The sequence below is a fragment of the Dendropsophus ebraccatus genome, chromosome 11 (assembly GCF_027789765.1).
Source record: "Dendropsophus ebraccatus isolate aDenEbr1 chromosome 11, aDenEbr1.pat, whole genome shotgun sequence".
NCBI classification, from domain to species: domain Eukaryota; kingdom Metazoa; phylum Chordata; class Amphibia; order Anura; family Hylidae; genus Dendropsophus; species Dendropsophus ebraccatus.
In genome coordinates, this window is record NC_091464.1 from 82,137,249 (window position 1) to 82,164,774 (window position 27,526).

A 27,526-nucleotide genomic window follows, 5' to 3' on the forward strand; every position below is an offset into this window, starting at 1 on the left:
ATGGGGGGGCGGCTGTGGATATCGTGTACCTGGATGGGGGGGCGGCTGTGGATATAGTGTACCTGGATGGGGGGGCGGCTGTGGATATCGTGTACCTGGATGGGGGGGCGGCTGTGGATATCGTGTACCTGGATGGGGGGGCGGCTGTGGATATCGTGTACCTGGATGGGGGGGCGGCTGTGGATATCGTGTACCTGGATGGGGGGGCGGCTGTGGATATCGTGTACCTGGATGGGGGGGCGGCTGTGGATATAGTGTACCTGGATGGGGGCGGCTGTGGATATAGTGTACCTGGATGGGGGGGCGACTGTGGATATCGTGTACCTGGATGGGGGGGGCGGCTGTGGATATCGTGTACCTGGATGGGGGGGCGGCTGTGGATATCGTGTACCTGGATGGGGGGGCGGCTGTGGATATAGTGTACCTGAATGGGGGCGGCTGTGGATATAGTGTACCTGGATGGGGGCGGCTGTGGATATAGTGTACCTGGATTTTGCAAAAGCGTTTGACAGAGTCCCTCACGGGCGTCTGATGGGTAAGTTAAAGTCTATCGGTTTGGAAAGTTTACTGTGTAACTGGATTGAAAACTGGCTTAATAATCGTACCCAGAGAGCGGTGGTCAATGATTCCTACTCCGAATGGTCCCCGGTAATAAGTGGTGTACCCCAAGGGTCAGTACTGGGTCCCCTCCTGTTTAACTTGTTTATTAATGATATTGAGAATGGAATTAACAGCAATGTTTCTATCTTTGCAGATGACACCAAGCTTTGTAGTACAGTACAGTCTATGGAGGATGTGCAGATGTTACAGGATGACTTAGACACACTGAGTGTTTGGGCGTCCACTTGGCAAATGAGGTTCAATGTGGATAAATGTAAAGTTATGCACCTGGGTGCTAATAACCGGCATGCATCATATGTCCTAGGGGGAGTAATAACCTGCAGCATCATATGTCCTAGGGGGGGTAATAACCTGCAGCATCATATGTCCTAGGGGGAGTAATAACCTGCAGCATCATATGTCCTAGGGGGAGTAATAACCTGCAGCATCATATGTCCTAGGGTGAGTAATAACCTGCAGCATCATATGTCCTAGGGGGAGTAATAACCTGCAGCATCATATGTCCTAGGGGGAGTAATAACCTGCAGCATCATATGTCCTAGGGGGAGTAATAACCTGCAGCATCATATGTCCTAGGGGGAGTAATAACCTGCAGCATCATATGTCCTAGGGGGAGTAATAACCTGCAGCATCATATGTCCTAGGGGGAGTAATAACCTGCGGCATCATATGTCCTAGGGGGAGTAATAACCTGCAGCATCATATGTCCTAGGGGAGTAATAACCTGCAGCATCATATGTCCTTGGGGGAGTAATAACCTGCAGCATCATATGTCCTAGGGGGAGTAATAACCTGCAGCATCATATGTCCTAGGGGGAGTAATAACCTGCAGCATCATATGTCCGAGGGGGAGTAATAACCTGCAGCATCATATGTCCTAGGGGGAGTAATAACCTGCAGCATCATATGTCCTAGGGGGAGTAATAACCTGCAGCATCATATGTCCTAGGGGAAGTAATAACCTGCAGCATCATATGTCCTAGGGGGAGTAATAACCTGCAGCATCATATGTCCTAGGGGGAGTAATAACCTGCAGCATCATATGTCCTAGGGGGAGTTACTCTGGGAGAGTCGCTGATGGAGAAGGATCTGGGTGTACTTGTAGATAATAGACTACAGAACAGCACACAATGTCAGTCAGCGGCTTCTAAGGCCAGTAGGATATTGTCATGTATATAACAGGCATGGACTCACGGGACAGGGATATAATATTACCGCTTTATAAAGCTTTGGTGCGGCCTCATCTGGAGTATGCCGTCCAGTTAAAAAGCTGTTCTAGAGCTGGAGAGGGTACAAAGACGAGCAAGTAAACTAATAAGGGGAATGGAGCATCTTAGTTATGTCAAAGGACATGGGGGCGCTGCCTCCGCCCGGACAGACATGGGGGCGCCGCCTCCGCCCGGAGAGACAAGGGGACGCTGCCTCCGTGTGGAGAAAAAAAGAGGTTCAATATCCGGAGGCGACAAGTCTTCTTTACCATGAGAACAGTATTTCTGTGGAACAGTCACCACAGGATCTGGTCACAGCAACAACAGTAGAGGGCTTCAAAACAGGGCTAGACAAGTTCTTAGAGCAAAATAATATAAATGCATATGTATAGAACCTATCACCCCTCCCCCTTCCCTGTATCCATCCCCTCCTTGTATACCCCCCTTCCCTGCATCTATCCCCTCCTTGTATACCCCCCTTCCCTGTATCCATCCCCTCCTTGTATACCCCCCTTCCCTGCATCTATCCCCTCCTTGTATACCCCCCTTCCCTGTATCCATCCCCTCCTTGTATACCCCCCTTCCCTGCATCTATCCCCTCCTTGTATACCCCCCTTCCCTGCATCCATCCCCTCCTTGTATACCCCCCTTCCCTGTATACATCCCCTCCTTGTATATCCCCCTTCCCTGCATCTATCCCCTCCTTGTATATCCTCCTTCTCTGCATCCATCCCCTCCTTGTATATCCTCCTTCTCTGCATCTATCCCCTCCTTGTATATCCCCCTTCCCTGCATCTATCCCCTCCTTGTATATCCTCCTTCTCTGCATCCATCCCCTCCTTGTATATCCCCCTTCCTGCATCCATCCCCTCCTTGTATATCCTCCTTCCCTCCATCCATCCCCTCCTTGTATATCCCCCTTCCCTGCATCCATCCCCTCCTTGTATACCCCCCTTCCCTGTATACATCCCCTCCTTGTATATCCCCCTTCCCTGCATCAATCCCCTCCTTGTATACCCCCCTTCCCTGCATCTATCCCCTCCTTGTATATCCTCCTTCTCTGCATCCATCCCCTCCTTGTATAACCCCCTTCCTGCATCCATCCCCTCCTTGTATATCCTCCTTCCCTCCATCCATCCCCTCCTTGTATATCCTCCCTCCATCCATCCCCTCCTTGTATATCCCCCTTCCTTCCCTCCATCCATCCCCTCCTTGTATATCCTCCCTCCCTCCATCCCCTCCTTGTATATCCTCCATCCATCCCCTCCTTGTATATCCCCCTTCCCTCCATTCATCCCCTCCTTGTATATCCCCCTTCTGTCCATCCATACCCTCCTTGTATATCCCCCTTCCCTCCATCCATCCCCTCCTTGTATATCCCCTTCCCTGCATCCATCCCCTCCTTGTATATCCCCCTTCCCTGTATCCACCCACTCCTTGTATATCCCCTTCCCTGTATCCATCCCCTCCTTGTATATCCCCCTTCCTGCAATCATCCCCTCCTTGTATATCCCACTTCTCTCCATCCATCCCCTCCTTGTATATCCGCCTTCCCTGTATCCATCCCCTCCTTGTATATCCCCCTTCCCTCCATCCATCCCCTCCTTGTATATCCCCCTTCCCTCCATCCATCCCCTCCTTGTATATCCCCCTTCCCTCCATCCATCCCCTCCTTGTATATCCCCCTTCCTGCATACATCCCCTCCTTGTATATCCCCCTTCCTGCATACATCCCCTCCTTGTATATCCCCCTTCCCTGCATCTATCCCCTCCATGCATCTGCATCTATATCCCCCTTCCTTCCCTCCATCCATCCCCTCCTTGTATATCCCCCTTCCTTCCTTCCCTCCATCCATCCCCTCCTTGTATATCCTCCCTCCCTCCATCCCCTCCTTGTATATCCTCCATCCATCCCCTCCTTGTATATCCCCCTTCCCTCCATCCATACCCTCCTTGTATATCCCCCTTCCCTCCATCCATCCCCTCCTTGTATATCCCCTTCCCTGCATCCATCCCCTCCTTGTATATCCCCCTTCCCTCCATCCATACCCTCCTTGTATATCCCCCTTCCCTCCATCCATCCCCTCCTTGTATATCCCCTTCCCTGCATCCATCCCCTCCTTGTATATCCCCCTTCCCTGTATCCACCCACTCCTTGTATATCCCCTTCCCTGTATCCATCCCCTCCTTGTATATCCCCCTTCCTGCATCCATCCCCTCCTTGTATATCCCACTTCTCTCCATCCATCCCCTCCTTGTATATCCGCCTTCCCTCCATCCATCCCCTCCTTGTATATCCCCTTCCCTGCATCCATCTCCTCCTTGTATATCCCCCTTCCCTGTATCCACCCACTCCTTGTATATCCCCTTCCCTGTATCCATCCCCTCCTTGTATATCCCCCTTCCTGCAATCATCCCCTCCTTGTATATCCCCCTTCCCTCCATCCATCCCCTCCTTGTATATCCCCCTTCCCTCCATCCATCCCCTCCTTGTATATCCCCCTTCCTGCATACATCCCCTCCTTGTATATCCCCCTTCCTGCATACATCCCCTCCTTGTATATCCCCCTTCCCTGCATCAATCCCCTCCTTGTATACCCCCCTTCCCTGCATCTATCCCCTCCTTGCATCTGCATCTATATCCCCCTTCCTTCCCTCCATCCATCCCCTCCTTGTATATCCCCCTTCCTTCCTTCCCTCCATCCATCCCCTCCTTGTATATCCTCCCTCCCTCCATCCCCTCCTTGTATATCCTCCATCCATCCCCTCCTTGTATATCCCCCTTCCCTCCATCCATCCCCTCCTTGTATATCCCCTTCCCTGCATCCATCCCCTCCTTGTATATCCCCCTTCCCTCCATCCATACCCTCCTTGTATATCCCCCTTCCCTCCATCCATCCCCTCCTTGTATATCCCCTTCCCTGCATCCATCCCCTCCTTGTATATCCCCCTTCCCTGTATCCACCCACTCCTTGTATATCCCCTTCCCTGTATCCATCCCCTCCTTGTATATCCCCCTTCCTGCATCCATCCCCTCCTTGTATATCCCACTTCTCTCCATCCATCCCCTCCTTGTATATCCGCCTTCCCTGTATCCATCCCCTCCTTGTATATCCCCCTTCCCTCCATCCATCCCCTCCTTGTATATCCCCCTTCCCTCCATCCATCCCCTCCTTGTATATCCCCCTTCCCTCCATCCATCCCCTCCTTGTATATCCCCCTTCCTGCATCCATCCCCTCCTTGTATATCCCCTTCCCTGCATCCATCCCCTCCTTGTATATCCCCCTTCCCTCCATCCATCCCCTCCTTGTATATCCCCCTTCCCTCCATCCATCCCCTCCTTGTATATCCCCCTTCCTGCATCCATCCCCTCCTTGTATATCCCCTTCCCTGCATCCATCCCCTCCTTGTATATCCCCCTTCCCTCCATCCATCCCCTCCTTGTATATCCCCTTTCCTGTATCCATCCCCTCCTTGTATATCCCCCTTCCCTGTATCCACCCACTCCTTGTATATCCCCTTCCCTGTATCCATCCCCTCCTTGGTTGAACTTGATGGACATGCGTCTTTTTTCAACCGTATTAACTATATATTTTTTTTTCTGGAGTACCCCTTAAAGGGTGCAGCTTACTTTGGTATTTTGAAGGGGTTGTCCGGCGATAAAAAATTATTCACAGAATAACACACATTACAAAGTTATACAACTTTGTAATGTATGTTATGTCTGTGAATAGCCCCCTTCCCCGTGTTTCCCCCCACCCACGCTAGACCCGGAAGTGTGGTGCATTATACTCACCGCATCTCGTGTCGTCCACGGTCTCCGATCCTCAGCAGTGACGTCTTCTTCGGGAGACCGGCGGATCTTCCCGAGTGCCGGCCGCCCTCTGCAGCGTCATCCGAAGCTCAGCCGCGATTGGCTGAGCACAGTTATGCTCAGCCAATCGCGGCTGAGCTTCGGATGACGCTGCAGAGGGCGGCCGGCACTCGGGAAGATCCGCTGGCCGCCCGAAGAAGACGTCACTGCTGATGATCGGAGACCGTGGGCGGCACGTGACAGGTATGTATAGCGCACCACACTTCCGGGTACACAGGTGGGGGTGGTGGGACACGGGGAAGGGGGCCATTCACAGACATAACATACATTACAAAGTTGTATAACTTTGTAATGTGTGTTATTCTGTGAATAATTTTTTATCGCCGGACAACCCCTTTAAAGTGTCCCAGTGTTCACTTTCTCCACTGAGTGTAAGTACAGGGAGAAGTGCCCAACTAAGTTCTTCATTCAGTGACTGATAACAGAAAATAACATATTTCAATGGAACCTCTGGTGGAGTTTCACAGAACATGTGAACAGAACCCAGCAACAGCACAGTTACAGAAGCTGAGACAACAATATGAAACAGCAAGATGCAGCTTGTCAGGTCCAACACTAGGTGGAAAAACCATGTCTCCAGGTATCCTCTCATCACAGGGACGCACAATACTCAGAGGGTTCCTGGGAATTAAAGTAGTACTCCAATCCAGCATCTTACATGTGGTGTTCTGAGTCAAACTCTCAAGGGTTACAGTTAAAGGCTTTATCCAGGATTAGAAAAACATCTCCAGTTTCTTCTAAAACAGCGCCATCCTTGTCATCAGTCTGTGAGTGGTATTGCAGCTTAGTTCTACTGAAGTGAATGGAGCTGGAGTTGTAATAGCGCATGTAACCTGAGGACAGGGGTGGTGCTGTTTTTGGAAGAAAGCAACCTCTGTATGTTTTTGTAATCCCAGATAATCCTTAAAAAATCAATACCATAGTAAACCTGGCATATAGAGCCACTTGTGGGGCCATACATATACAGAGCCCCTATGTACATAGCAATCCGAAACTTAAGAGAATCAGAGAATCATCAGCTCTACCTGTATTGGTCCGGAATCTGCTCTCTGACAGTTCAGCAATGCCTCCTGTTGTGATAGTCTTCCTCAGCCTGGATGTGGTGATGGCCGTGCTGCCCCCTGGCTTTGTAAGCATGTCATCGCTGCTTGCTCTTTTTAACTGGAATTAACAAGAAAATTCATTACTGCTCATTCCCATACAATATTATCCATGTAATTGTGTGCTAAAACCAGATCATCATAATTAAAAGGGGCACTCCAGCGAAAATCATTTTCTTTCAAATTCAGAAAGTTATATAGATTTATAATTTACTTCTATTTTTAAAAAAATCTCCAGTCTTCCACTCTGCTGTATGTCCTGCATTAAGAAGTGTATTCTTTCCAGTCTAACACAGTGCTCTCTGCTGCCACCTCTGTCCGTGTCAGGAACTGTCCAGAGCAGCAGCAAATCCCCATAGAAAACCTTTCCTGCTCTGGACAGTTCCTGACACGGACAGAGGTGGCAGCAGAGAGCACTGTGTCTGACTGGAAAGAAAACACCACTTCCCCCCCTCGCGGGGATGGTTCCCGGTTACTTGTAGTAGTAGTCCCCCCTTTTTTTTTTTTACTTAGGTTAATGTAGAGTTCATTCCTGTTTTATGGCCTTTGAGGTCCCTGCTATGCCTTCGCCACCTTTTCATTACCTGTGGCGGCTTGGTTCCGCTACGTTTGTAGCATGGTGAGGACGCTCTGTGACCATTATGTATGGTTTTATTTCCCTTATGCCTTGTTCTCTCTTTGTATTGTTGTGTCTCGGGACTCCACAAAGTCTGTGTCCTGTATTTCCTGTATTGTATGTCTTATTTGAAAAATAAAAAACTTAAATATATATATATGTATAAAAAAAAAAAAAAAAAAGAATACACCACTTCCTGCAGGACATACAGCAGCTGATAAGTACTGGATTTTTAAATAATAGTAATTTACAATTCTATATAACTTTCTGAAACCAGTTAATTTGAAAAAAAAATATTTTCCTACAAAGTAAAAAATTATCCAGGATTAGAAAGAAAAAAAACAACAACACATTGCTACTTTTTTGGAAAAGCAGCGCCATGGAACTGAGCTGCAAAAAGCACACCCAAGCTGAGGACAAGAGCAGTGCTGTTTCTGGATAAGCCTTTTAGGATACAGAGCTCATACATGCTCTCTAAATCAGAAACTTCGGAGGTCTCTGAGGCCAGCTGACTCTTCACTAGTGTCGAGTACAAGCAGAAATGACAGAAAATGCTATATAAACATTGGTAAAGTATGAGAACTCATAGCATCCACTGTTCCTGATTTCCTGTGGTAGAGCCAATGGAAACTTTAAAGAGAGACAGTGCCAGAATAGGCGTCACTGTCTCCATAGAAAGCTGAGAACTCAGGATCAGCTGCTTCAAGGGGAAATAGGTTCTGGGCAAAACAAAACACTGTAACCAAGAGGGAAATCAAAGAAAGATGTATAAGACTATATGTGAGTTACTGTAAGCGAGGAGTACAATGTCTCCTCCAATGCATCTAGGAACAGTAGTCATCAATGGCACAACAAGCATCAGGCCTGGCATACAAGGTCCTGTGGATATGGTGTGTGGTGACGTGATGTATACATGGTCATGGTTGTGGTATATACAAGGTCCTGGTGGTGGTAAGCCTGTGGATGGTGTGTGTGGTGACGTATACATGGTCCTGGTTGTGGTATATACAAGGTCCTAGTAGTGGCCAGCCTGTGGATGGTGTGCGTGATGACATATACATGGTCCTGGTTGTGGTGTATACAAGGTCCTGGTGGTGGCCAGCCTGTGGATGGTGTGTGTGGTGACGTATACATGGTCCTGGTTGTGGTATATACAAGGTCCTGGTAGTGGCCAGCCTGTGGATAGTGTGTGTGGTGACGTATACATGGTCCTGGTTGTGGCGTATACAAGGTCCTGGTGGTGGGCAGCCTGTGGATGTTGTGTAGTGGTGCATACAAGGTCTTGATTAGGCTGGGTTCACATTATGTTTTTGCAATACAATTTTTCCATCCGTTTTTTGCAAAAAATGGATGAAAAACTGATAAAAAAAAAACGGATGCCTTTGCGTGCATCCGTTTTGATCCGTTTTTCCATTGACTTCCATTATAAAAAAAAAAAAACGGATCAAAGCGCATCCGTTTTTTTAACAGACACAAAAATGAGGTTCACTAAGTTTTTGTGTACGTTAAAAAAAACTGATCGGTTTTGATCAGTTTTTTTTATAATGTAAGTCAATGGAGAAACAGGCGTCCATTTTTAGCAAAAAACGGATAAAAAAAACGGATTGCAAAAACGTAGTGTGAATCCTCTGGTGGGCCCCCAGCTTTAGAACCTGCACAAACACTGAATGTGGTGTTGTTTCTCACTGGTTCATTGGTGGGCCCTCAGGATCATTTCCTCTGGTGGGCCCCAGATACCAGAGTCCGACACTGGCATCACATGATGAAAGGTCTGTATCTGTAACAGGATGAAGCTCTGAATAGTGTCATACAATACTCTGATATTGCTCTTACCTTACTCAACCGGGACTCAAATGCAAGAGAATTCGTCGATCTAGAAGTTCTCATCCCGAAGGCAATAGTCGGAATGGCTCTCGCTTTCTCTGTTCCATGGCTTCCCTGTTTGTTCTGTGCACTTAAAGAACGTGCAGAGCTCTTCATACCCTACAGATACGACATTCAGATAGGTCAGTGGTCTATCTCATTAAAAAATATTCTGATTATATTATTATGAATAATAATAGCAATACTGTAATATATACTGTACTGTATCATATATGATTCATAGAAAAAAAATAACACTCCAAAAGCCCAAGAAAAAGGACATGTTTTACATCCATTCAGATGAATCAGTACAATAGATTTTCACATGAGTAAAAAGCAGGATGACAGCTATAGCAGCTGCAACAGTACCTGGTGCCTAAGGGCCCCCAAGACCCCTCTGCCCTATCACTAGACACCAGTATTAAAAACAGAGGATAAAAGGTATCCAGGCAATGTTTAATTAAAGGAGAAGTGCGGCAAAAATTTGTATTAAAGTATTGTATTGCCCCCCCCCCCAAAAAAAAAAAGTTGTAAAAAAAATTCCCCAATATACACTTATTATGGTAAATGCACATAAAGTGTTTTTTTTTTCCTGCACTTACTACTGCACCAAGGCTTCATTTCCTGGATAACATGGTGAGGTCACTTCCTGGATAACACAGTGATGTCACTTCCTGGATAACACAGTGATGTCACTTCCTGGATAACATGGTGATGTCACTTCCTGGATTTCCTGGATAACATGGTGATGTCACTTCCTGGATAACATGGTGATGTCACTTCCTGGATAACATGGTGATGTCACTTCCTGGATAACATGGTGATGTCACAACCCAACTCCCAGAGCTTTGCGGGCTGTGGCTGCTGGAGAGGATGATGGCGGGGGATGTTCAGTGTCCCTCAGTGTCCCCCTGCCATCATCCTCTCCAGCAGCCACAGCCGCATAGCTCTAGTAAGTAATAAGTGCAGTAGTAAGTGCAGGGAAAAAGCACTTTATAAGCATTTCCTTTAATAAGTCTATATTGGTAAGTTGTATAACTTTTGGGGGGCAATACATTACTTTAATAACAATTTTCGCCAAACTTCTCCTTTAAAGCTCCATTAGGTCCCAAGAGCTTCAAGATATGGTGATAAGCTAGTAAAAAAACATTAACCAATAGTCTCAAAATCCACAATCCATCTGAATATTTTCAAATTCAAAAAGGTATTTGTTAAACATCTGGGAATTAGGGTACAGAAAGGAAAGATCTGTATGGTGTCATTGCTCACAGCAGTTTGTAGTGGTTGTGCCGCAAACGTATAAGTGTGTGCAGCAGAGTGCTAAAAAACTTAGCAGATAAGTCACGTGACCTACAGGTCCTCAGAACTAGAGTGTGACTGCTGAGGAACAAGGAAAGATGGCGATGGGAGTGCTGAGTGAGAGTTGGTACCCACCATAATCACTAATAATCTGGAACACTTTGGCTGGGTGCTGGGTTTATATAGAGGGCCCTTGATTACTGCCAGATGAGGCTTAGGGCCCTATTACACGGAACAATAATCGGCCAAATCGGCTCTTTCCAGCCGATTTTCGCTGCGTGTACTAAACACAATGATCAGCCAATGAAAAAGATCATCAGCTGATCATTGATATTGGTTTGGACGTATAATTGTCGGGTGCCGACCGCGCATCGCTACATGTAACAGCTTTGTGCGGCCGGCGGCTGACGATTTTCAAACTGTATACATTACCTATCCATGCTGCAGGGCTCCTCTTGCGCTCGGCTTCTCTTGTGACCCGCGCGCTGCAGCTTCAGAGCGGCCTGTCTGAGCTGACAGGTTGCTTAGCCTATCACTGGTGGCGGCGGTGGTCCCGGACAGTTTTTGGCTGAGCGGCCTGTCAGCCCAGACAGGCCACTCTGAAGCTGCAGCACGCGGGACTCGGGGAGGAGCAGAGCACAAGAGGAGCCCTGCAGCATGGATAGGTAATGTGTACAGTTTAAGCAAGGGCTGCAAGGACATCAGTTACGATGTCCATGCAGCCCTTGTTAAACGATTATCGGGCCGTGGAATAATCTAGCAGATCGGGCTAGTTTACGGTTATTATGAGGCCCCCATTGGCCCGTGTAATAGGACCCTAAACAAGAGCTAAACTTTTGTGTGATTCTGTGTTATTTATTTTGACAATGTGTACTGTATTATGATAAGAGATAATAGAACACAGATTAGTTTTGAACCAAATTTTTTGCAAAGTTCGGAACGAGTTTGTAAAGATGGCAGCTGACCAACACCCGACACCTGGCCCACTGCTAATTCCAACACCTACTGGTGTGTTTACAGAGAGATTTATCTGACAGATTTTTGAAGCCAAAGCCAGGAACAGACTATAAACAGAAATCCATTTTTGGCTTTGGCTTCAATAATCTGTCAGATAAATCTCTCTGTGTAAACGCATCATAACAACCCCAGGTTACTGCTGTAGCGATAGGCAGCTGCAACAAATCCCTGAACATGCTGATTATTGTTTGTTTGTTATTTTAGATTTTGTAACAGCCTGTCATCTGTGCTGCTGGTGTATCTCAGCCTACTATGTGTGATACATTCCCAAGAAACCAGTCCCTACCTTGTAAATAAATGTCAGTAAAGATATCGGCAGATTTTTTTTTCTTGCAGGACGCGCAATGCAGAGACATGATCAGTGACCTGATCTTCATAAATAAAATCTGACGGGAGGAGCTGAGTCAGGTTTATAATTATTGAGCTTTGGCTGCAGAAATATTGGATATGTAGAAAAACTTTGTGACCGGGACCTTTCTCCAGAGCCTCCAGGGTATGCCAGTAAGATTTAAAGGAGTTCTCGGGGAAACAGAAGACGGCCGAAGCCACAGCACTTACCTCCAGTCATTCTATGTCTTTGATATATCCCTTGCAAGACATGGGAAGGGGGGTCTTAGTCAGGGGCGGATTAACTTTACCATAGGCCCCGGGCTGATCACCAATCCTGCCCCCCCCCCCCCCCCACCCACCCTACTGTACATATGGTAGCATGTTTTGTTGCCCTGATTTCTGCAAAATTGTGATAAAAAAAGCATACATTTTTCATGGCAAAACTGTAACCAAGGACAATACTCCACTGAAAGTATAAGTCTATTTGGGTGGCCATGGGCCCCCCAGGAACTCAGGGCCCTGGGCTATCGCCCAAAAAGGACCTATTATAATCCGCTACTGGTCTTAGTGCAGACAGAACCATGCCTGCACCTGATGCCTAATTGCTGCATAGTGTCTCAGATGTTGCGGCAACACTGTGTAGCTATTGATCAGGACTTAGGGTACTATTACATAGGCCAATCAGGACCGATCATAAGTGTAAACGAGCACAGATCTGCCAGATCAGCACTCGTTTAATGGGCCTGATAATCGTTTAAGAAGGGCTGCATGGACATCGTTACCGATGGCTGATTGGCCGAGCGGCCTGTCAGCTCAGACAGACCGCTCTGAAGCTGCAGGGTGCAGGACCTGGGAAGAAGAAGACCGCAAGAGGAGCCCTGGAGCATGGACAGGTAATGTATACTGTTTGTATACATCACACGTAGCGATGCACAGTCGGCGCCCGATGACTATAGGTCCAAACCTAAATCAATGATCAGCCGATGATCGTTGTCATGGCTTGATCATTGTCTCTATTACACAGAGCGATAATCGGCTGGATGGGGCCGATTCGGCCAATTATCGACCCGTGTAAAAGGACCCTTGGACCTGCCCTCCACATCTCAGCCATGGGGAGCAGAGGGCTTTAGCCATCTTCTGCACCCCAGACAATGGGGAGCACAGAATAGTCACCCTTCTACAGAAGGGGGGCATCTGTCCCACCATGGATGTCTCTAGCATGGACACTTGTCATAAAAGCCCTGTACCGTAGGGTAAAGTGGTAATGAAGTTGCATTCTCCGTTTTTACCAAAAGATGTCACTATGAGTCCCACCATGGGTGTTGCTACTTTGAACACCCCTCGCAAAAGCCTGTACTCAAAGTCAAGTGTTAATGAACACTGGGACACCCTCGGACACTTTGCTCAACTCCGGTAACAAGGACTGGGGCTTGTATCATCTTGTTAGGACGGGTCACCCAACACTGCAGGACAAAAGGTGGTATAGCGACAAAGGTCGAAACACGGGCAGTATTCTTCTCTCAAGTTTAAAGTTCTGGCAGAGCACAGAACTACTTTGGGTTGGGACTCTCAGGACAAACTCCTCTCCTCTTCTCTGAACTCACTCTACCTTCTCAGCATGCAACTAAGTCAGGACTGCTATTCTACCTCTACAGTTCTCAGCGCAGATCTAGTCCAGTCAAGTCAAAAGTCTATTGTCTGCTTGTATGCTAAAGTATTCCTTCAGTAAAGTAGAGTTTATTTATTCTATCTGGATTCAGTGGTTATTGCACCAGCACCTACACAGCAGTTACACCGTCCTGGTCATCTCCCCTTTTCTGTGGGTGGCGGTAACGACAGTCCAGGTGGGTCATAACTCCACTCAGGACCACTGTGATAAGCGCCCGAGGGACCCATCACAACCCGGCAGGTCACCGACCATTGGGGAAAGGGTATAGCCAGCCACAAAAAACTAAAAGCAGGTGTGCCACATACCTGTGTGCTGGAGCAGCACTGGTGTCACGACAACCTACCATCTGGCTGAGCTATACTCAACCAACCAACCACCACAGTAGTGGTGTCACACAGTACCATCTAGCAAGTGAACGGTCGAGCAACCACCACAATGTACTATTTTGTATATTGCACAGCTGTAGTCATTCAAGGTTTATTGTTATGTTTAGTGATTCTGTGCACCAATGAGAAAGACTCTTTCCTCCCTACCTATCTCTATTCCCTTTTCTTCTCCACACTCTCTTCACCACTCACAGAGGCTGTGACTCACACCCTGTAGGAAGTAGTCACATGGGGGAGAGGAAGTGTAGCAATAAGGGATTCTCTGAGGAGTAGGACACACAGATCAGGCATCCCTGCTGAACTTAGCCAGGACTGACCAGCTGTAGTGGACATACGTATTGACAACACAGAGACTTTCTTTACTAAAGCTACACTTATATACAAGATGCAGACTAAACATTTAAAGGAGGACAAGTCAGAGAACACCCCAACCCACGCCGTGAACATCTCTACACAGTGCAGGGCGGTATCCTAGACAGGAAGTGATCCGGATTGAGCAAAGCAGCTATAGTCAAGGCCTACGTACTTAAGTATTCTTCTTCTTCTCAAGTATCTGCAAGTATCTCTTCTTCCAAGTTCCCGCAGAGCACATTATTTAACTGGGTTAGGGCTCTCCCGACAAACTCCTCTGCACTCTTCTGAACTCTCTACTTCACGCAACTAAACCATTAGTACTATTCTACCTCACCCATTCACTCGTTATGCTGCACTACAAGAGATTTGTCAATAAAGATCAGTTTATTTATTCTACTGGGACTCAGTGATAATTCCACCAGCGCCTACATACACAGGCTACACCGTCCTTGGGTCATTTTCCCCTTTCTGTGGGTGGCGGTACCGACAGTCCAGGTGGGTCATCTCTCCACTGCAGACCACCTGTGCATGAAAGATTAATAACAGCTGCTGTTCCTGGAATGGACATGATAATTTTTTTGCACGGCTGCATCAAACAACGGCCTTTGTCAGTGCAGCATGTGCATGGAACAGGCGGCATTGCATTGATTTTAATGCAATGCTGCCCAGGCTGAAAAGAACGGCCGCTGTTTTCATTGAAAAAAAAGTACATTGTGTGAACATATTCTAAAGCTGATACATAACTGGCTGCTAATAACGCCTTCCTATACTCACTTCCCTAAATGAGATAACTGCTCGGCTTCATGTCTTCCAAGCCCCTTCTAATCACTTATTCTGATGTAAAGCAAAAAACGTCTCGGCACAAAGTATTTGCATAAAATGAAAGAAATAAGTATTCTAGAACATTTTCAGCTGATGTGCAATATGACACAAAGCATAATAAGTGGTGACACAGACAGCATTGTGACTAACAGTAACAGGGCTTAAAAAGGGGATAAGGCCACACGACAGCCTAAAACCAAATACTGAACGCCTTTCAAAACTTTCAAAGCTCCTTTATGCTTGTGTAGAATTATTGTACGTAGCTTCTGGCCCCAGGGACCTCTTCAGAGCACAGCTCACCCCAATTAACATGGAGCGTTCCTCCCCACCCCAGCGCCCAGGAACAATCTCTGCTACTGACTTCATCAGCCTCTAGAAGAAAAAAAAAAAAGTATAGGAGTCTGACTTTTCTTATGTCAAACTGTTATATATTCATTTAGATTTTTCTTGCTGCACTTTTGATGCAGCCTGTGGGGCGTGAACCCAACTCCCATCCCCCAAAAATATGTGCGGTCTGACATTTGGGACCCCATGTGTAAAACATGTATATTTGTACAGATAGAACTTTATTAACCCCTTGCCTCCGCAGCCTGTTTTGGCCCTAATCCCCGGGGCCTATTTTTCAAATCTGACCGGCCTCTCTTTATGTAGTGATAACTCTGAGATGCTTTTAACTATCACGGTTATTTCAAAAACTTGAAAAATTTATGTTTCTTTATATTCAAAATTCTCTTGTTCTAAGAAACATAGTCATGCCACATAAACTAATTATTACTGCAACATCTACCACATGTCTACTTTATGGTGACGTCATTTGGTGAACGTCCTTTTACCTGTTAGGAGTTTAGAGGGCTTCGAAATTTTGCAGCGATTTTTCAAAATTCTAATTTTATTAGGGACCAGTTCAGTTCTGAAGTGGATTTGTGGGGCCTGTATGTTAGTTACCCCCCTAAATCTCTACACTGTATAAACTGAACCCCTCAAAGTGTTCAAAGTACCATTTTATAAGTTTATTAACCCTTTAGGTGTTTTGTAGAGATTTAAGCAGGTTGAAGGAAAAATTTAAATTTTTTTTATTTTTTTGGCAGAAATTCCATTTTAGGGTGCCTTCACACTTACCGAATCCGCAGCGGATCCTCACGCTGCGCATTTGCAGCGAGATCCACTGCGGATCCAGTACCATTCACCCTATGAATGTGCTATGGGTATGTGCTATCATTAGGGTGAATGGTACCGGATCCGCAGTGGATCTCGCTGCGAATCCGCAGTGTGAGGATCCGCTGCGGATCCGCTAAGTGTGAAGGCACCCTTAATCAATTTTTTCCTCTTACCAAGCAAATACTAACTGAGCAATGGAACTCCATATTTATTCCATCTATTCTAATGTTTCTAGAAATCCTCCGTATGTCGTAGTGCGTCACCTCACTCAACCACAGGCCGCAGACATGACAGAGACCTGGTGAATTTCAGGTTTTGTATAGCCATTATACTATGTCGCAGAGGCCTTGCGGTGCCAAAATATTTGTGTAAGACTAGTTGACGTTTCCATCTGTACCATTCTGGGGGACATGCAACACCCTGATCATTTTTTATTTAATTTTCTATGAGGTTGTATGAATAAAAAACACAATTTAGCAGCTTTTTTTCCATAATTTTTTTTGTACTCTGTTTACTATACGTCATATATGACATGTTATCGTTATCCGTCAGGTCTGTACGATTACAGTGATATCCATATTATATAGCTTTTGTTTTAGTTTATGGCATTTATACTATAAAAACTGTTTGTAAGTTATTGTAAGAGCAGCAATATTTTTATTTTTCCGCCAATGGAGTTATGTGAGGGCTTTTTTTTTTTGCGGCATAAGCTGACGTTTTAAGTGGTACAACTTTTGGGTACATGTGACGTTTTTCTATATTTTTTAGGGGATGGGATTAACAAAAGAATATAATTTTGGTTAGTTTTTTATTTTTTTTAATGTGTTAATCGAGCGGGATAATTAATGTAACCGGTTAATAGATGGGGTCATTACAGACGCGGCGATACCAAATATGTGTATTTTATTCATAGGGGATCATTTATAAAGGGCGGGATGTGTATATTTATTTATTTATATTTATTTATTTATTTATTTATGTAACTTATTTATTTATTTGTGTGTGTGTGTGTGTGTGTGTTTTCACTTTGTCAGTACACTGACAGCGCATTCAAACGATCAGACCCCTGCCTCAGTGCAGGGGCCTGATCGTTATAATTAGAGATGAGCAAACCTCGAGCATTCAAACCCGATCGTTCGGCATTTGATTAGTGGCGGCTGCTGAAGTTGGATAAAGCCCTAAGGTTGTCTGGGAAACATGGATACAGCCAATGACTATATCCATGTTTTCCACATAGCCTTAGGGCTTTATCCAACTTCAGCAGCCACCGCTAGTCATATGCCGAATGCGCACGGCCCTGTACAAAACTAGGGATGTGTAAATGGGGCCATTAAAATACATTGGGAGAGATTTATCAAACATGGTGTAAAGTGAAATTGGCTCAGTTCCTAGCAACCAATCAGATTCCACCTTTCATTTTCCAAAGAGTCTAAGTAATAAAAGGTGGAATCTGATTGGTTGCTAGGGGCAACTGAGACACTTTCACTTTACACCATGTTTGATAAATCTCCCCCATCTTATCATAAAAATGAAAGTCTAGACTTCCAAACACCTGAACAGTTTGACCCCAAATTTGGCCCACAGATACATTTGGTGCCCGGGAAGGTTAGAGCGAAGGTCCCGTCCCCGCCAGATTAACAGGAGGGGAGGGGGAGGGGGAAGAGGGCCCCATAGAGATGACTGGGAGAATCTCCACACTGCACACACAGGTGATATAATTAGTGCTGCAGCTCTACAGCAAAACGGCAGTTGGAAACCTTAGCAACCAAAAGGATTACTATTTTCATTTTCACAGGGAGCTGGAATCTGATTGGTTGCTAGGGCGGCTGCCTCACAACAGATCCACAGAACAAAATACAGTTAGGGTGCGTTCACACCTACAGGATCTGCAGCAGATTTGATGCTGTGTTCAGTTATTTAAATGAAATCTGCTGTAGAAAATCAGCTGCAGATCCTGTAGGTGTGAACGCACCATTATAGTACAAAAACACTGGGGGAGATTTATCAAACATGGTGTATAGTGGAATTGGCTCAGTTGCCCCTAGAAACCAATTAGATTCCACCTTTCATTCTCACAGACTCTTTGGAAAATGAAAAGTGGAATCTGATTGGTTGCTAGGGGAAACTGAGCCAGTTTCACTTTACACCATGGTTGATAAATCTCTACCCAACTGGGCATATCTGCAGCGGATTTCTCACTGCGAATTCGCAGGGAGACCCGCTGTGGATCCCTGCACTGTACACTCTATGGGCAGACAAACTTGCAGCAGGATGCACATCCCGCTGCAAGTTTGTAGCAGCCCGTCCCGTTAACCCCCCCGGCTGCCGAAGCGTATACATCACCTGTTCCCCGTTCTGGCTTGCTTTAGGGCTCCCATTGTCTTCATGTTCTGCTCAGCCAATCAGTGCGCTGCGGTGGGGCAGCGCTCTGATTGGCCGAGCGGGACATGCCGGGTATCCCCGAAGCCAGAGAAAGCGGGGACCAGATGATGTATACGCTCTGGCGGCGGGGGGGTCAACGGGGTGGGCTGCTGACAAACTCACAGCGGCAGTATAGGGTCTACCGGGGGGGGGGGTTGTATAGAGTATGGGGGCTACCTGGAGGGGTGGGGGGTGTATACAGTATGGGGGCAACCTGCAAGAAGAGGGGGGAGTGTATAGAGTATGGGAGCTACCTGCGGGGGGTGGGGTTGAGTGTATACAGTATAGGGACTACCTACAAGGGTGAGGGGGTGTATAGAGTAGAGCTACCTGCAGGGAGGGAGTGTTTACAGTATAGGAGTACCTGCAAAGGGGGGTGGGGAGTGTATACAGTACAGGGGCTACCTGCAAGGGGCGGGGGGGGGGGGGGGGGGTTACAGTATTAGAAACTTTAAAACCTCTTCTGTGTTGTCCTCACCAAGGATGAAAGATAGTGCCTAAGGGCCCTATTCCACCGGACGATTATCGTTCAGATTATCGTTAAATCGTTCGAATCTAAACGATATTCGTTCAGTTGAAATGCAGTTAACGATTAACGACCGAATGAGAAATTGTTGATCGCTTTATAAGACCTGGACCTATTTTTATCGTTGCTCGTTCGCAAAACGTTCGCAAATTGTTCACATTGAATAAGACATCGTTCGGTCGTTCGCAATAGATACGAACGCAATAGCGAATAAATAGCGAAGAAAAAACAATCGCAATTACGATCATAAAGTAACGATTATTGTTCCATGGAAATGAGTGAACGTTTTCAGGTTTTTCGCAATATCGGTCGTGTGGGATCGTTAACGATTATGCAAACGATAATAGTCCGGTGGAATAGGGCCCTAAGAGAGCCAGATTATGATGATGCAGGATCGTGTATGCACTTATTATTATAAACTGCAGGTTTTCTGCACACACACACACACACACACTTATGGTCTGCAGTCAGCGGGGGAGGGGGGGCATACTTTACACTACAGGTATACAGGACCCCAGAACTATACACTACAAGTATAAAGGACATCCACCAACTATATACTACAGGTATACAGGACCTCCACTAACACTGTCAATGTTGTATATAACCAGGCTCAGCATAACACTACCAATGTTGTACATAACCAGGCTGTAAACTGTATAACACTGCCAATGTTGCATATAACCAGGCTGTATATTACACCGACAATGTTGCATATAACCAGGCTGTATATAACACTGACAAGGTTCTATATAACCAGGCTCTGTATATAAAACTGCCAATGTTGTATATAACCAGGCTCTGTATACAGTCTGATCACATGACATCTCAGTTCGGCTATAAGGTATTTAGGATGTTTAAAATTTTTAGTTTATTTCTAATGTGCATAAGCTACAATTTACATAAACGGTGCAGAACTTTCAGGGTATATAGCGTATAAAAGGATATATAGGGCTCCTGGGGATTTCCCCTTAAACAAAAAAAACAAAACAAAACAAGGGCATAGATTTGAACGAATCTAATTAACACACTCACACTTTATACTCGGGCAGCGCTGGGTATATTTTCTAGTTAATCCTATTTTCTGTCTGCAATTGCGGACAGAATTGCAGACGTGTGTATAGGGCCTTAGGGTCCTATTATACGGCCCGATCATAAACTGTAAACGAGCGCTGATCTGCTAGATCGCCACTTGTTTACTGTGCAATTAGATGGGCAGAATACCGAATAGCAAGGGCTGCACGGACATTGTTAGCGATGTTCATTCAGCCCTTGCATTCAGTACAAAATAATAAAGTATTTACTAAACTTACCATGTCCTTGGATGCCTTCCCCGGTGTCTGCAGCACTGCCTTCTCTGTACTGACAGGCTGCTCAGCCAATCACTGGCCGTGGCCTCTCTCGGCCAGTGATTGGCTCAGCGGCCGGCAGCCTGTCAATGCAGAGAAGGCAGTGCTGCAGACGCCAGGGAAGACCTCTGAGGACATCGGGGAATCGTTTTATCGGCTGATCGCCCTCTCTATTACACGGAGCGACAATCAGTAAAAACATCCAGATTTGGTCGATTATTGCTCTGTGTATTAGGGCCTTAGGAGGAATTGCCTACACAATGGATACCAAATTACTGGGGGGGGCAAGTTCATTGATCTCTGGTAGCCACAGATGTCTATGGTCACAATTTCTTTTCTTTTTGTTTTACTACACTATATCTCTTTACCAATACATGATTTTTATTTTTTTTTAAATCAGTTTTATGTTCTTAGGCTAGGTTTACACAATGTAAAAATAACGGCTGTTTATATATAGTGTAAACCTAGCCTTAAAATGCAAACATTTTATGGTGAAGGGTTGTGCAAAAGCTTTTCTGTCTGATTACATCACATAGTTCCTTTCTTTGTCGTACTTGTAGCTCAGCACTCTAACTCATGGTGTATCCATAGATTAGTGGAATTACTAAAAAATTCAAGAACCTATTTTACTGGCATTTAAATTGTTATAGGAACAATGTTTTCAAGGTTTCTTAGAGGGGATGGGACTCACATAAGTAACATAACTATTCCACAAAACTTCAATAACATGTAAAACCTGCTTAGAGGGATTCTCATATGGTAATATGCCGCATAACGTACACAAAGATAAAAGTGCAGGAAAGGCTTATTTATATAGGGAAGCGTGCAGCTATAAACAGACGCGAAAGCAGATTGAATTAATTCAGGAACTGAATCAGACAGCTTAACAGGTTGTTTTTCAGTCTCTCAAGATATCTGCTCATTGGTTTATATACTCAGACATAACACTATGACTCCGGGCTCTAGTTGTATACTTGGGTATACTGGGTATTGATCTCGGAAAAGTTGGTCTCTTTCTCTTCCAGAAAAATTCCAATATTGAAGTAATTCTTCTGCCAGTACAAGTATGCGCCACCAACCCTTCTACTACATGTAAGGGAGAGTCCATACCTTCATTTAGTACCAGGCCAAAGAGTCCTAAGCATATGATCCTCTGGTGGATGGTGGCTTGGCTGGCTCTGCCTACTGATGCCAAGCACCTTGTTCCTTGTCCCCCCCATCCTCTGTGAGTCACTGCATTATAATAACTTATAAAGTATGCAGAATCCCTGAACAAGCGCCCCCTATTTCTCTTGGCACTCGATATAGAGAAAGCCTTTGACTCCTTATCATGGCCATATCTCTTCCAAGTTTTACAAAAACTAGGCTTTTCAGGCCCCTTTGTTAAAGCACTACAGCTCTTATACGACTCACCTGCAGCATTCCTAAAACTCCCTTCTAGCTCTCCTAACCAAATCCCTATCACCAGAGGTACTAGGCAGGGATGCCCTCTTACCCCAGCCCTATTTGCTCTAGCAATGGAACCCATTGCTGAAGCCATACGAATGCACCCGGACATTCAGGGACCTATCATGCGAGACCAAACCTACAAATGCAGCCTTTTTGCGGACGACCTTCTCCTCACCCTCCACAACCCTCTCATCTCTGTTCCAAATCTCCTCTCACTCCTCCACACCTTTGAAACATTATCTGGACTTAGAGTTAATGTAGATAAATCTGAGGCCTTACTTATCAACACTGCCCCTCCAGAGCGACACCACCTTATAGATACAATCCCTTTCCAATTTAGAGAGCATTACCTCACACACCTGGGAGTAAATATCCCTGCAACACTGGCGTCAGTCTATAAATGGAACTATACCCCCTTATTTAGTCGTTTGGCCCAAGAGTTGACTCAGTGGTCCTCCCCCTCCCTATCATGGGTCGGCAGGATAAATGCAATTAAAATGGTAACCCTCCCCCGGTTGCTATACCTATTCAGGGCCCTCCCAATACCCATAATTGCCCATGACCTCCATAGATTTCAAGCACAAGTTTTCAAATTTATTTGGAACAATGCTAAAGCCAGAATAGCTAAATCTATTATGCACTATCACAAAAGACTGGGAGGCCTCTCAGTTCCTCATTTTGACAGGTACTATAAGGCTGCTCGTATTGCCCAACTTTCCGTGATCTCCGCATGACAAAATGCACCCCGCTGGGTTCACTTGGAATCAGCCTTGTTGGAACCCTACTCCTTGAATGGCTTACTATGGTCCACCGGTCTTCTCCCACGAGAACTGAAAGCCAAGTCCCCATTAAAGCACCATTCACTGATTCTCTGGAGAACCCTCCGCTTCCAGTACAAATTGCAATTAAACCCCTCCCTTATGCTACAAATACTTCCCAATCCTATGTTCCCCCCCTGGCCTTTCCCCCTCAGAATTTTGGTGGTGGACGGAAAACCATCTGACCACCCTCAAGAAGTTTACGCAACACTCTATATTAGTCCCTTTAGAGAGATTTGTTCCGCCCTCAGAACTGTTTAGACTACGCCAAATTTACCATTTTCTCGAATCCCTCCTGTGGCAAGGCAACACTAGCACCTCCTTCTCATCATTTGAACACATTTGCCGTTCTGACCCAACTGGGAAGGGGATAATCTCCGATCTTTATTCCACATTCAACTCCCCTCCCCCCCCACAGACCAAATTACCTTTCATGATCAAATGGGAAACTGACCTTGCTCTTACACTATCCCCAGAGCGATGGCATCATTGCTGTGAAAAGATCACTAAAGGAAGCCGGCAAGTGTCCCTTATGGAATCCTCGATTAAGGTGCTACATAGGGTCCATTATGTGCCCAGCCTCCTTCATAAATTCTATCCCCATGTGCCACCGACCTGTTTCCGTGGCTGCTCAGATACTGGCAATACACTGCATACTTGGTGGACCTGCCCTGTGGTCTCTAGCTTTTGGGACTCTATATTGGTAATTCTCTCCTCCCTGCTTCACAAAGCCCTCCCTAACAGGCCATCAGCACTCTTACTAGGTGACAAATTTCCCTCCACTAATTTCAAACAACATACACGTCCTTATGGCTGCCAGAATCCACATAGCGGCCAAATGGAGATCTCCCACACTGTCAGTCTAGGCAGTTGTTGACAGGGTGAATGTAATCATGCTCTATGAAAAAATTGAAGCCACCCGTACTGACACACTCGACTGATACACCGCAGTCTGGCAACCATGGCTAGACTACGCAACCACCCCATCCCTACTTTCAATGCTCAGTCTAGTGTACCTATGCATGAGCTGAACCCTCCACTCCCCCCTCCCCCCCCCCAAGGGACTCTATTACCCTTCATGTTTAAACCCTGCAGGCACTTGAACGACCTTGTATGCTAATACAGTATATCCGTTTATTTGTTTGTTTTATGTTTCCTCTTCCCTGATCTTGTGTTTTCTTCTTCCAAACCTGGAGGAGGTATCCAATGTACTCTATCCCCCCTGCGTGGGGCGATTTTGCCTTGATCCTGTTTATTGTATGCATTAAATCTTCCTTAATAAAAACTTTGACACTAAAGTATGCAGAATCTGTATATGGCTGGCAGTGGCGTAGCTACCAGGGCAGGCAGCTGCTATGGGGCCCATGCTGGAGGGGGGCCCAGGGATGCACAGGGAAGATAAGAGCAGTGCAGTGTCCTTCTGATTAACCCCTTATGTACTGCTGTAAGTTAACCCAGTGTTCACTTACATGCTGCAACACAACAAAGGGTTAAAAAGCAGAGGAAAAGGACATCTCTGCTTCACTGCTTTAATAACCCCTGACTTCTCCAGAGCTGTGCAGAGGTCAGGGGTTATCAGTGCAGGAGCAGTGAAGCAGAGAGCTAATTGTCTTCCTTTTTAACTTTTTTTTTTGCAATCTGCGTCTGGTGCAATAGAAGACAATGATCAGTCGACATGAACAATGTCGGCTGATCGTTGTCTGTCATTGTCTTTCAACATGTTGAAAGAAAAACAACTAAGATAGCAACGATCTGCTACCGTCGCTCCGCAGGGCGCTGCTATCTTCTGTGGGCTTCTGCTACCTCTATATTGTCACAGCTAAGGGAGAATATTGGCCTTTACTTGGATTTTATACAGTAACAGTATTTTGGTATTATGCACTGGCAGCAGTGTAAGACGGGGGTTGGGGGGTATGCAGGTTTGGAGTGGTGTCACTTGGTCAAGGGGGAGGGCAAGTTGACACAAGGGTCCATGACATGTTAGCTACGCCCCTACCTCTGGTTAAGCAGTTATCCCCATCTCAACTATATAGTTATACTTGTAGGGTTCCTCAAGCTAAATAAATACATGCATTTAACAAACTGACCTCCTCCTACTTCCCTCATGTTGTGACAACTCAAGTTGCCAAAAACAGTACTCTGCTCTAACAGCAGTGGTCTGGCTGGTGCATATATAGTTAAAGTACTGTATATGGTACTGTAAATCTACATTTTAATATATATATATATATATATATATATATATATATATATATATATATATATATATATCTCTTCTATACACACACACACACCAGCCAGACCACTGCATTTAGAGCGGAGTGATGGTCGGTAACCTAGGCAACTAGCTGTCAACAATGAGAGGGAAATAGCAGCATATCAGGAGAGGGAGACCGGAAAAACTCCACATGCCCTACAACTTTAACTATGTGAGTTGAGATAGAATCTGGTGAACATCTTATAAAGACAATTATAATGTACAGTAATATAATTACACGGTTGTACCATGTAACAGAGTACAGATGAGGAGACACGCCATGATGCATAGCAAGCTGCCCATTCTGGAGGCCAGTATTATAAGCTGCAGAGATATTCTAGTCGCTAAAAACACCAGAACCCGATGGAGACTGTTAAAGTCAATGAGGAAACTTTTTAAAGGCACAACTTCCAAAGCAAACCGCTGTGCGCTACGCACAGAAGCCATGACGGTAGCATGAATGTAGTTTTACTTCTGTAAAATATGCCTTCATTTCAGAATAACTTAAGCTACCTAAAAGACTTGAAGGGGTACTCCGACAGAAATCTTTTTCTTTCAAGTCAACTGGGTTCAGAAAGTCATATAGATTTGTAATTTACTTCTATTTAAAAATCTCCAGTCTTCAAGTACTTATCAGCTGCTGTATGTCCTGCAGGAAGTGGTGTATTCTCTCCAGTCTGACACAGTGCTCTCTGCTGCCAACCCTGTCCATGTCAGGAACTGCCCAGAGCAGAAGAGAATTTCTATGGGGATTTGCTACTGCTCTGGACAGTTCCTGACAGAGACAGAGGTGGCCGCAGAGAGCACAGTGTCAGACTGGAAAGAATACACCACTACCTGCAGCTGATAAGTACTGGAAGACTTTAGATTTTTAAATAGAAGTAAGGGCCCTATTCCAGGGAGCGATAATTGGCCAAATTGGCCCGATTCGCCCAATTATCGCTCCGTGGAATAGAGACAGCGATCAGCCGATGATCGTTGTCATCGGCTGATCGTTGATTTAGGTTAGGACCTATATTTGCCGGGCACTACGTGGAATGGCGGTGCGCGGCCGACGACTGACGATATACATTACCTATGCAGGGTGCAGGGCTCCTCTATTCCTGCTTCTCCCCGGGTCCCACACGCTCCTCCAGCGTCAGGGCGGCCTGTCTCAGCTCAGGCCGCTCAGCCAATCACTGGCCGCGGCGGTCCCGGACATTGATTGGCTAAGTGGCCTGTCAGCCGAGACAGGCCCCCCTGACGTTGGAGGAGCGCACGGGACCCGGGGAGAAGCAGGAGAAGAGGAGCACCATGCATAGGTAATGTATACTAGTTAAGCTAGGGCTACAAGGACATCGGTAACGATGTCCCTCCAGCCCTTGTTTAACGATAATCGGGCCATGGATTGGCCCAGTAAACGAGCGCCGATCTAGCAGATCGGCTTTGTTTATCGGGCCCAATCGGCCCGTGGAATACCACCCTTAATTACAAATCTATCTAGATTTCTGAAACCATTTGATTTAAAAGAAAAAGATTTTCACCGGAGTACCCCTTTAAAAAAAGAAAAAAAAGAAAAGTAAAAAAAAGTAAAAAAAAAAAAACAGTAGTCAAATATATGCAGAACTAGGAAGATCTATTGTGTAACACTAAACTTGTAATATTGTATATGAAAAAGCAACATCAGAAAGCCCTTCTATCTGGCACAGAAACATGTCATCTGCATCTCCAAAAGCAAAATCTGGTGAGGCACCAGGGATTATTATTCATTACCATGTAGCTGCTATATTTAGTTACTGTGAGCAGGGACGGCAGCGCTGCCCATGTGGACCCACTATCCATCCTCCTCTATGTTACACGGAATGTTCCGAGCACAGATCTATAGCCAGTGATCAGGATGAAAGAAACGAGGTCTAAATACTCACAAATACTTCTTGTAGGTTATTGTAAGGAGAACTGCTCGCTTCTCCTCGCTGTCAGCATGTGTACACCAGACTGAGTAATTCACTGTTTTCTGCTCTTCGTATAAAAGGAAAACCACAGTTCAGTAAGAAGCAGGCTGCTTGAGCAATGATTCACATACGGAAGCAAGCTGGCTTCACGAGCTCTCTGGCACTCAGCGGTGTACACAACAGACAGGCTAATGTAGGGAGAAAAGAAGAGCTCTTCTGTAGCCGCAGGTTTACTCAAGCTCAGACCTCGTGTCAATTTAAAGTCTTGTTTGTAATAAAGTTTGTTAAGTTTGTAATAGTAAAATTATTGCAGTCTATGAGTTATAGTGGAGCACTGACTAAATGCAGTACATTAAAGGGGGACTCCGGTGAAAATCTTTTACTTACAAATTAACTGGTTTCAGAAAGTTATATAGATTTGTAATTTACTTCTATTTAAAAATTTCCAGTCTTTCAG

General features: G+C 45.6%; 1 protein-coding gene across 1 annotated transcript in view; it reads right to left on the reverse strand.

The window, feature by feature from the left end:
- The window catches only part of SPECC1 (sperm antigen with calponin homology and coiled-coil domains 1), a 242,055-nt gene extending 214,923 nt beyond the window's left edge, over window positions 1-27,132 (reverse strand). The window contains exons 1-3 of the mRNA XM_069946097.1: window positions 27,043-27,132; window positions 9,254-9,403; window positions 6,730-6,865 (exon numbers count right to left, since the gene is read on the reverse strand). Coding sequence (XP_069802198.1) covers window positions 6,730-6,865; window positions 9,254-9,400 — 283 coding nt within the window. The 5' untranslated portion in view covers window positions 9,401-9,403; window positions 27,043-27,132. The remainder of the gene's footprint in view (window positions 1-6,729; window positions 6,866-9,253; window positions 9,404-27,042) is intronic.
- Window positions 27,133-27,526: the final 394 nt, after the last annotated feature.